The sequence below is a fragment of the Protobothrops mucrosquamatus genome, unplaced genomic scaffold (genome assembly GCF_001527695.2).
Source record: "Protobothrops mucrosquamatus isolate PMUCROS unplaced genomic scaffold, P.Mucros_1.0 scaffold2016, whole genome shotgun sequence".
Taxonomy (NCBI): Eukaryota; Metazoa; Chordata; class Lepidosauria; order Squamata; family Viperidae; genus Protobothrops; species Protobothrops mucrosquamatus.
Genome location: NW_015388127.1, coordinates 45,172 through 56,616, shown reverse-complemented (window position 1 = coordinate 56,616; position 11,445 = coordinate 45,172). Strand labels below are relative to the sequence as shown.

General features: G+C 42.5%; 1 protein-coding gene across 1 annotated transcript in view; it reads left to right on the top strand.

The window, feature by feature from the left end:
• Window positions 1-3,644: 3,644 nt before the first annotated feature.
• Window positions 3,645-11,445, top strand: part of ITGB6 (integrin subunit beta 6) — a gene marked incomplete at its 3' end in the record, with an annotated part of 50,784 nt that continues 42,983 nt past the window's right edge. The window contains exons 1-2 of the mRNA XM_015823852.1: window positions 3,645-3,876; window positions 4,374-4,453. Coding sequence (XP_015679338.1) covers window positions 3,816-3,876; window positions 4,374-4,453 — 141 coding nt within the window. The remainder of the gene's footprint in view (window positions 3,877-4,373; window positions 4,454-11,445) is intronic.

Genomic DNA, 11,445 nt, shown 5'->3' with positions numbered 1-11,445 from the left:
TTACCTGCAAAAATAAAATGAATGGAGAGGAAAAGTTTGCAAGCATCACCTTGACTTGGAAGAAATGTGGTGTGTAAGACAATAGATAAATAAATAAGGTTTATGTTAATTTATTTAGTGTCTTCCGCTTCTCATAGAGAAATAAAAAAGAGTTGGTTCATTCTTCACTTTGGGTCTAAAGTGTGACCCCTCATATTTCTGGGAGGAGCTGAAATGGGAAAAGGAGAAGAGAAAGCTTATGGATGAGCAAAAGTTTTTTCGATCATGTTGTTATTTGTCCAGAATATTTGTTTTATTATGAATTGCCTGCGAATTATTGTGGCTTAGGGTATATGATAGACAGCAAATATAATCAGTGATGAATAAATGAATGATCAAAAACTAAGTAAGACTGATGGATGATGCTTTGAAGGGACTTTCACAGTAAAGCTATGTAAGCTATGAGTCTTATCATGACATCGATCCTCGACTCATGCCTACTCAGTCTATAAAGTCAGATACTTTCAGCCTGTTAAAGCATGAAGAGCCACTTCCTCCAATGGACTCCAGTCTTTTCTTTATTCAGGCCTCAATGGGTGAGTCAAGAACAATATTCTGGGAAAACAAGTTTAATATGATATGAATAACTTTAACTTTAAAACAAGAAATGTGACAAAAGAATTGTTTAGAGGTTGACATAACACATGAAGATGGAGTTGTAATAGCAGGGTGTCTTAGAAGGAAACGGAGATCAATGAGCTTTCAGAATAATGTGATCCTTTAGATCCAAGACAAATTACTGGATGCACTTCTGTAGTGTTTGCTAGAGGATCAGTCCTGAGATGTATGAGAGGCTGTAACTCAAAAGTTGAGTAGATTATTTAGAAGTTGAAAATCAAGTTCAATCTTTGGCCTCTATAGGCAAAGACAGAAAAAAAAATGCTGAGACTTTGGAGACCCTGCCATTTAATAATACTAACTGGATAAGATGGATTCATTGTATGACTCATTCATGCTGATCAGCACAGATGTTTATTTAGAAGTAAAGCTGTTTTTAAGAGCTTTGTTTATAACATATTTTCATAGATCTAAGGTAGACCCATATTTTCTGCTTGATCCTTCACCAGTATGAGCCACTCTTGACAATCTCCTCCTTCCTCTCCCAATGCACTGCAAATCCGTCCTTCCTTTGTGGTTTCCAGCTCCCATTCAAAACTGCTATTGTTCCACTCTGTAGGGCATTTCCAGGGCTTTGTTCCATTTAATAGTAGCCCCAGTTTGGATTAGGCTTGTCTCCAGCAATTGTGTGTGCTCCATCACTGGAGAGTTTTAAGAAGAAATTGGACAGCTATTTGTCTGAAATGGTATAGGGTCTCCTGTTTGAGCAGGGGGGTGGATTAGAAGACCTCCAAGGTCCCTTCTAACTCTGTTATTCTGCTAATGGCCAGTAACTCTCCTGCACAGCCAATTCATCCTGGGTTGTGCAGACTACTATGTTCTCTGCAATGCTTTAAATCTTGCCAATTGAATCAGCAATGGCTCACATCCTCAGTCCTGGAGATCTGTGCTCCAGTTAGCCCTGATATCCCCTAGGGGGAAACTTTTTCAGTTTCTAGGGAGTTTTGGGTGAAGCATGCTTTCCTTGCTCTCCTACTCCCTGATCACTATTCTGTGTGTTTTCTTTCTCTTTCCTGTCTTTTAAAAAAAGACATTTCAGCTGCAACACAGGAAGGCTGCCACTTTGCTTCTGTGAAGGTGATGTACCGAAATGTCCGAAATGGTGTAGGGTTCCTGCCTGAGCAGGGGGTTGGACTCAATGACCTCCAAGGTCCCTTCCAACGTTGTTGTTGTTGTTGTTGTTGTTGTTATTATTATTATTATTGTTGTTGTTGTTGTTGTTATTATTATTATTATTATTATTATTATTATTATTATTATTATTATTATTATTATTATTATAAGATGCCTTCTACCAATTGTCCTCGCTAGAAAGCTCCCAGGGACTTAGAGGGGAATGTAGGAATGAGCAAACCACCTGCTTCCTATGGCTTTGGTTCCTGTCGCACTGGAGCCAAGTGATGCTAGGGGTGGGATGAGGTGGGAGAAACAATAGAAAGGGTCTGCATTAGGGAGTATCAAAGGAGATTGCTAAGACATTTCTATAGGCAAAATCATGGGGAATAAAAGGAAAAGCACAAAGACTAGTGAAAATCTCTAAAAGAAAAGGGCAGGTACTGGTATACTGTACAAAGCTACACAGGTGCTAGCCAACAAGGTTTGGTTTCCCTACATGGATAGGAAGGCAAAGGGCAGAGAAACAACACATCCAATGCTTGGTGGCGATAGTCCCTACTGAACACCAGCCCAATCCCATTGGCATCTCGCTGGAATCTGGCTGGAAATATGCTTTCTTGCAAGGAAGAGTGAATACAACCTAACAAAGTCACAAAGCTGGGAAAGAAAAGCTTCTAGGGAGCTGTCAAAATGGCCACGCACCCCCTTATCTTTTGTGCGATGCACTCTACATGGGGCTACCCCTGAGTCCACGTGGATGCTACAGCTGTAGTCCAGCTGCAGCAACACAAGCAGTCATGGGCATGTCTCAGTAGGCCCATGTGACACCACTGCTCCACAAGCTGCTTGTGTTGCCTTTTGGCTTCCAGTACAATTCAAAGTGCTTGTTACAGTCATGGCATAGGATCTGGTTCCGCAGAACTGCCTGTCTCCAGTTGTCTGTTTGCATGATCGAGGAAAGAAGGTATGCTCCAGGATTTTTTGAATAAATAATGTTGTCTTTGGCACCCACAAAACATGGTTTCTCTGCTGAGATCCTTGTCCTCTGGGACAGGATCCGGCCCAGAGATTCATATGACTCCCACCCAGATGATGTTCAAGAAGCCTCTAGAAACCTGGCTCTTCCACCAGGCCTTGGATCATGATGGGTGCTAAGCAGTGGTGGGATTCAAATATGTGAACAACCGGTTCTCTGTGTGGATGCCGCTTCCGGAAGTCCATTCTGGGCCAGGGCAACAAAAAATTAGTTCCCAGTTCTGCCGAAGTGGTGCAAACCGGCTGAATCCCACCACTGGTGCTAAGTTAAGTGTACAAAGCCACTTGATTAAGGATATGTATGGTTTGTGATTTTTATTTTTCTATTGTTGTTGTTTTTACAACGTTCGGTCCTAGCTTTGGTATTTTTCCACGTTTTTGTGGACTTTGACAATGAAGGCTACCCAATGTGCAAATAACACAAAACTCGATAGGAGTTTATAATTTACGTTTTAAAATCCGGTTTGCAGATGAGGATTGTGTATAGATTCCTTTTCGAAATAAAATCCCTAGAATGGTGTTCAGCTAAGAAATTAGAGAGCTCGGCTAATGTATTAAGCTTTAAAAAACCAGTAAGCCTATGTAAGAAAATTAAGTGTATTATGTTCCAATATTTACAATGTGCAGCAAATACGTTCCTTTCAGAGTTCTGTAAAATGAATCTTTGATCTTTAAAAAAAAATGAAAAACGTTCAGGACTTCACCTGTGAGAATTGTTCCACCTTTCGCTGCCTACCTCTCTTCCTTATAAGGCAAACCAGGAAGTAAAAGGACTGTGCTAAGTTCCATAACCATGCTGCTTGCCTATCTATCAGGCTACCTGCTTAGGTACCAGGGTTTGTTTTGTTTTGTTTTCTTTACACCCATGTAGCCTTCTGTTACATTCTTCGAAAACCTCCATAGTTTGAAAACCTTCAGCTGTACATTAACGGCTTCCGAACTTTTCTTTTCACTGAGCTTAATTAATGTTTGATATATTTTGTGCCTGCAGCCAGAACTGAAAGCGAATGGGGATTGAATTGCTCTGCCTTTTTTTCCTATTTCTACAAAGGAATAAAAATGTACAAGGTAAGGCTCATTTTATATATGGAATACAAACTTAAAAGAGTGTTTATTTGTTCACGTGAGTTTTGTGTGATTTTGTGAATCTGCATCTGATCTCTATAATTATAATATATCTTGAAGAAATATAGCAAAAAAAAAATGTTTTTTCAAGGACTTTGGTCTGATTTCATGAAGAATGATTCACTGTCAGGTGGACAGACCAGGTCAAGGATTAATGTAAAATAATATTAACAGCTGCTTTATCCTAATTATCCTCTTGAATAAAGCAGGACACTGATTCCAGTTAAAACTATTGCTTCACAAGGTTTATTTCTTATTGAAATTTTAACAATCGTTTCCATCTCTTTTGCAAATAACTAAGGGCTTTTCAAACAAACAAGTAAAACTGGATTCTCTGACAAACCATCTTCCAGGAAATCAGAATGCTGCCCAGAACGTTATGTACCTGACATAATTAAAGTATGAGCTAATCTAATACATTTCCTTGATTTGCCATGTAGGAAATTGTGATTCAGGGAGTGCCATGAACTGTGAAGATTGTTTGCTCTCTGGACCAAGCTGCCGCTGGTGTTTCCAAGAGGTGAATTATTTCAAACACACAAAAATAATGACTTGATGTAATTACAAATTATGTGTTTGTTAAATAATATACTATTCATATTCTGAATTCTCCGCTCCAAACCACATTCTTCAGAAGAAAAGTAATTCAAAGAGTGGGTCAAAATACCTACTTTAGAATCAGTTGAAATGAGCATCTCCCGTTACTTTTTCCCGTTTTAATCTCTAGGCCCTAACTCTGATTTCTAAGCAGTGTTAGAAGCTTTTTATACAACTTTCCATTTAACAAAAAAATTAATTGGTGACCTAGCAGCTGCTTAAGAAAAGCAACCCTGAATTCCATATTGATGGGCTTTAAGGATTATTAACCAGGCTCATTAATCACATTCAAGTACACTTTCCAAAGGATTGTTCATGTGTATAATTAACAAGTTTCGGGCAAAGACGAATCTTATGGAAGAAATAGAGACAATGTAAACACAGAGGGTATAATAGGGGCAAAAACTAGTCTACAGAGAAGTTACATAACAGCCAAAAAAGATGTACTACCAAGGAACATCTTCCTTGGACAGATAATATTCTGAATCTTATCTTGCATCCCTTAAAATATGCAACAAGGAATGAGAAGAAATAAATCTAATTACCTGGCCAGGGAGGAGACACACATTGAAACAGTTGTCTCATTTAAAGATTTATTAACTGTAGCCTGGAAATTGTCTAATATTTTCAAATCTGTCTCTGCCAGTAAAGAGACTAGAAATTTCTGGCTCAGTTCAGCTGACCTAGTGATTCAAGCATGAGCTGGGTTCTACTGAACCCAAATCATAGAGAACGGAATATGCTTCATATAGCAAGACTGTAGCACCTCCTTCGCTTTGCAAGTGAAATATAAATATGGTGCCAGACACCAGCTTCTGTGTGAAATTGTGCATGATCAAAACTGCAGAAAATTAGTAGCTTTGGGTTGACTGTTTCTAAGTAACCGTATGACTTAATGTTTACACAATCTTTATTGTGCTCACAGAAAGCAGTAAAACTTTTTCTTATATTCAGAAATTTTCAAGTGAAGAAATCATGCTTGGTCCTGTTTCCACATTCCATTATTTGGCATTTGTTGCTGTTTTGGTAAATCCCAAATTTGGCCCTGTGAAAGAAACTAACAGTTGGTTATAGAAAACTCTGCTTATACAGTTTGCTTTTGAGGGGGGGGGGGAAATCAGGAACTTCAATGATGAGGAAATAAATTGGATGAATTATGATCACTGTGATTGTGGAGATGCTGCGAAGGTCATAAATGTGAGGGCCAGTCATAAGTCACTTTTGTCAGGGCCGCCCTAACTTTAAATGGTTGTTAAACGAATGGTCATAAGTCAAAAACTACCTCTATGGCAAGATGACCTGCTGGTCTATATGGAGATCTGTTTTCTCTAGTGTGGCATTGCCAACAAAAGCAACCACAGAGAGGTCTCTCTTCCTGCACTCAGAATTCTTTGACTGATGGGGTCCACAACTCACTTTCCCTGCCTGACCAGGTGGGACAGACTGATGTAATGAGATGAAGACAGTTCCATAGGTAACCTGGCCCCATGCCATATCTCATCTCTTAGCTCTAAATCAGGGGTCTTCAAACTTGGCCCTTTTATGACTTGTGGGCTTGAACTCCCAGAATTCCTCAGCCAGCGTGCCTGGCTGAGGAATTCTCTGAGAGTTCAAGTCCACAAGTCATAAAAGGGCCAAGTTTGAAGACCCCTTTATTTATTTAGTTAGTTAGTTCCTTCTGGTTCCTTCTAGTCTCCAACCTTTAGTCTCATCCTATCATTTTTTTAAAAAGAGAATTCAAAATAAAAGCGTTTTTCCATAGGAAGAATTGTTATAATTAATTCCAAAGTCTTATTTCAAATCCATATGCACTCCTAGTCCATTTGTAGCTTTCTACAATTAAAGTTCTAATCACTCTGTTTATTCCAAAAAAAGTCCTTAAACTTGAATTTAAAATTTATTTTGCTAAGGATTGAAAGAAACTCTGATAGACCTGTAAAATTTGTCATTCCAAAGATTCTTAATAGCTGAAACCCAGTTAATGTCATTTAGAGCTCTGATGGCACAATGATTAAAGTGCAGTATTGCAGGCAAACTCTGCCCACAGTTTGGAGTTTGATTCTATCAGTTCAAGGCTGACTCAGCTCTCCATCCTTCCGAGGTTGATAAAATGAGGACCCAGATTGTTGAGAGCAATATGGAAATAATGCTTCTTCATTGTAAACCACCCAACGAGTGCTATAAAGCACTATGGGGCAGTATATAAGCCTAACTGCTATTGCTATTTCCAAAAGTGAAAAGGAAATATGTGAACCAAGTGTTCTTTTGAAGGTTCTGACCATGGTTTCAGCAAAAATATGGCTATTCTCTCATCTCTGAGAACTTTAACCCTGCCGGAGACTGCTATCTTGCAATGTCTTTGCAAGAAACAATTGTTCGGAGCAATTGTGGGTGATCTTAAGTCCTCTCCTTGTTCAGAGAGGAATTATAAAGAGCTGCTGTACTTGCTGGGTCTTAATTCCGCTGTTGTCTTTGGCTGTGCTTTTAGCAGAGCTGTCCTCACTTCTCTATTTCTTCCCTGGAAGTCCAACAGTAGGTAATTTGGTCTGATGCCTTTTTGAAAGTCTGATTTCTAAAACTAAAGGGCAACTTCCATTTTGAATAAATTCAGAAACAATTTTGCTTTTAGTATGAATAGAAGCGATGGAAATCTTGATTTAAAAGAAATCATGTTGACAAAGTAAGCTTGCTAAAGGTATATTTATATTCTATTCATATAATTATACACTGTGCCTTCTCAGCGGAGCAACTGTTTTTTCCCCCCTCTGATCCATAGCCAAGGCAGACCTTAATGCTATAAATGTAACTAAGCATGTTGGGATAGTTTTTCAGTTCCCCTTTTCAAGAAAGAAACCTAAGAATTTTGTGAGTGTGTGTTTGTCTGTGTGTGTGTCTGTGTGTGTTTGCCTTGGAGTCAATGTTAACTTGTGGTGACTGCCTGGACAAATCCTTGCAGTTTTCTTTACAAGGTTTTCAGAAATCATTTGCCCTTGCCTCTTTCCTAGGGCTGAGAGAGAGTGACTGGCCCAAGGTTACCCAGTTGGCTTTGTGCCTAAGGCAGGACTAGAACCCCATGCAGTGGTGGGATTCAGCCAGTTCGTACCACTTCGGCAGAACCTCTAGCTAATTTTTTGTTGCCCAGGCCCAGAATGGACTTCTGGAAGTGGCATCCACACAGAGAACCAATTGTTTACGTATTTGAATCCCATCACTGACCCCATGGGATTAATGTGATTTTCTTAGGGCTTATCCTCACACCTTGCTAACTGCAGCTTAAAGATGCCTCATTAATCATTTTTAAAGGACATGATATGTCCTCCTGGCATTGGCTTTGTCTCTTCCTCAACCTACTGTGCAGATAATATACATTCAAATGTAGCAGTTCCAGTTTGGAAGGGGCAATTTCCCTCTTCTTCAAACACAAGTTTGTGTGAATGATCTGGGATGGTTCCTTGACAGGAATGGAGATGGCATTTGAAGGGGTTGCAGGCATACTGTCTCTGTTCTGGTTGCTTGATATTGCCTCCCATTTTAATAGAGGTTGCCAGAGACCTTGGCATCCACAGATGCACCTGGGGATTAAGGAAGAAGCACACTCAGTATGAGAGATTATGGGGTGGCTGAGAAAGGAATGGAACAGACAGGTGACAAAACAAACAAGAAACTGCAGGCAAGTCAGATGATAGCTTATCATTCTGAGAGACTCTTTCTTAATTAACTCAAAATAAATGGGGTTGGGAAATTCCTCTTCAAGTTTTCAAGATTCTGTATCTCCCTAGACTATCATTATCATTAAAACGTTGATTATATGCCATCAAGTTGGTGTTAACTGTTAGCAGCTCCATAGATAACCTTCCCAGGATAGCATTAAAAATCCTTCACTGAAGTTTGTGTAGTGCTTGTATCCTTGGTTTTGGTTCATTCCTCAGTAGGCATGCAAAGGCTTGCATTGTTTGCCTAGGAAAAACATTTTGCCTGCCCATGTTGTGATTGTGTAGCCTGAGGCATGTTTCCACTGCTGAAACCTGTCCTCCATGGATCTTAAAATAGCTTACTTCCAAGAAAGCTCATAGATGGATGTCAGCCCTAGTAGGAAAATATCAGAGAGGGGGGAAACTAACCTTCATCTGTCCCCAAAAGGACATACAAACAAAACATCAAGGTTAGTGTTATCATGATGTGTGCATGCTTTCAAAGGGCATCTGATTATCAATTGATATGAGCTGATAGTTGGACTACTTTTGGACATGGATTTAGTGTTCTTCCAGAACACTACAATGTTTTGCTTGTACAAGAAAACTTGTACCAAACCAGACATGGTCTAATAATAATCATGCCCTTCATCCACACAGCGATGTTGACAGACTCTGCTTACCAAAGAAAATAGGTGGATGTGGAATATTTCCTCCCTAGTCCCAGTCCATTCAGATTAAGCGAGCAATTGGCAGATATTTCCCCACCTCCAGGAGATACCCAATGGGAGAGTAGAGCCAGGTGAATCCGCCAATCACTTTCCTTTACTTGTCCTGCATTTGGACTATGTAACGATTGCCAGGCCTGTTTTTTAGGCAGAATAGAATACAACAATGAGGTGGTGCACAGTAAGTTGACATATTTCTGTGAGCGCAGGGACAAGGAATGGTCACATTAGAGTAGGTGTAAGTAACAGCCCTCAGATTTCAAATCAAGTGGAACTGTTAATCAGAAGCCAGAATGTTGTTCTTGTTCTTTTTATTGTAGGTCATCATAAGTTTTTACTGTACAAAGATTCCTGTGGAAAGGCATTGTTGCTTTTTTAAGGAAATATAATTACATTATATGGTTGATTCCATGGGTTTTCAGGAAAAGACAAGTGAGTGAGACACTAGTTTCCTCCAGCTTATTTGTTGCATCATTTCTAAAAACGTACACAAATGAATACTTTAGACATTCTGTTCCATATTTCAAATATAGACCCAAATGATTTAAATATGGGAACACTAGCCAGGATTGTTGTGTTCTTTTGTATTCCCCCCCTTAATCCCCTATGCGCATCCTGATCACCCATTAAGGGTGATTGCCCTTCTCCATCTGCATACAGTTTCATGCCCGTTGCTGGTTGGCTAACTCGCAACGGGGTCTTACCAGCCAATGGAATTGTGTGATTACAAGCCAGGGGAATCCCATAAAAGAGGGCTCCCCTGGCCCAGNTTGGCTAACTCGCAACGGGGTCTTACCAGCCAATGGAATTGTGTGATTACGAGCCAGGGGAATCCCATAAAAGAGGGCTCCCCTGGCCCAGATGCCAGTCCGGATTTACTTTATGCCTTGCCAATAAACCGAGAGCTGACTGTCACTCGACTCGTATCTTACTGCCTGCGCGATCTAACACTGGCGACGAAGGTGGGATACTGTAAGACTGCACGACAAGGGTAACCTCGTGGCAAGCAACCTACTTCAAAGCAGGAGCTCCTCCACGCAGCCTTCCGAAGCAAGAAACTATCCGCGACTCCAAGATGGCTACCACCTCGAAATTCTCATCTTCCCTACTGGCATTCAACCCAGAAACAAACGACTGGGCCGCATACGTGGGAAGATTCGAGCTACACCTGGCCGGGAATGGGCAACAAGGCATTCCCGGGGATCAGAAGAAGGCCTTATTCCTTGCAAACTGCGGAGACGAGGTCTACCACGTGGCCCGCTCCTTGATCGCTCCAGCCAGCATCGAGGACACTCCTTGGGCAGATATCCAACGTCTGCTGGCTGGTCAGTAGGGGATCTCCGAAGGGTTCCTAGTCGCAAGGAACCGCTTCTACAACCGACGACAACGGGCGGGCGAACCCATCAGAAAGTACCTCGGAGAGCTCCAATCGATTGCAGCCCGTTGCGAGTTCGTCGCCCTGGAAAATATGCTGCGGGATCGACTCGTCATGGGGATGAGGGACGAGCACGTGAAGAAGCGACTCATCGTGCGTCAAAGTCTCACCCTCAGCGAAACCCTAGACGAGGCCCTCGCCGCAGAAGAGTCTGAATCCACGGCCACCGAGATGAGACGGGGGGACATCCATCGCACCCATCGCGAGCCAACCCCCGATCCGGAGGCCACCGAATCGGACAAGGCCGGCGAGGAAGAGACCGTCCATCGCACCTTTACCAGCCGGAAGGAGCGAGCATGGCGAGACGAGCGGGACGACCTCGAGTGTCCAGGGTGTTGGGGGAACCACACGAGCAAACTGTCGGTTCCTAGACACCACGTGCAGCCGCTGCCTGAGGCGAGGACACATCGCAAAAGCATGCCGAGCCTCGCGCCCAAATTCCAGGAAACAGCGTTCGCCCCCACGGAGGCACACGTCTCCACCACGACGATCCCCACCGCGCCGCTCACCACCACGCCGCTCACCGCCCCATAAACCACGTGAGAACAAATGGAAGGGGTCAGCCCGACCCGGAGGCGCGACCAGAGAAGGGGCTACGACGACGACCAGGACGAGCGTAAAGTGCATCACATGGTTGTCAGCCACACCAACTCGACTGGCGCGGAAAAGTTTTTCACAACGGTCATGATCGGGAGGCAACCATGTAAGATGGAGGTGGATACGGGATCCATCTGTTCCATCATGTCGTGGGCCAAGCTCAAAAGACTGCTGTCCCACACCACCCTGGAGAAACCAACGTGACGGCTCGTAGACTTCAACGGCCACAATCTTCGCGTGCTAGGTCGAGCACGGGTGGATGTATCGTTCCGGGGACACAAAGCTCGCCTGCCGCTAACCGTTGTGGAGGGCCATCGACCCACCTTGCTCGGCGTCGAGTGGCTCAAACCCCTGGGCCTGGGATTCACCGGCCTACACAGAATCCACAAGGAGGAGTTCGAGGAGCTGTTGGAGTTCCCGGACGTGTTCAACGGCTCACTGGGTAAATACCGGGGGAAACCCA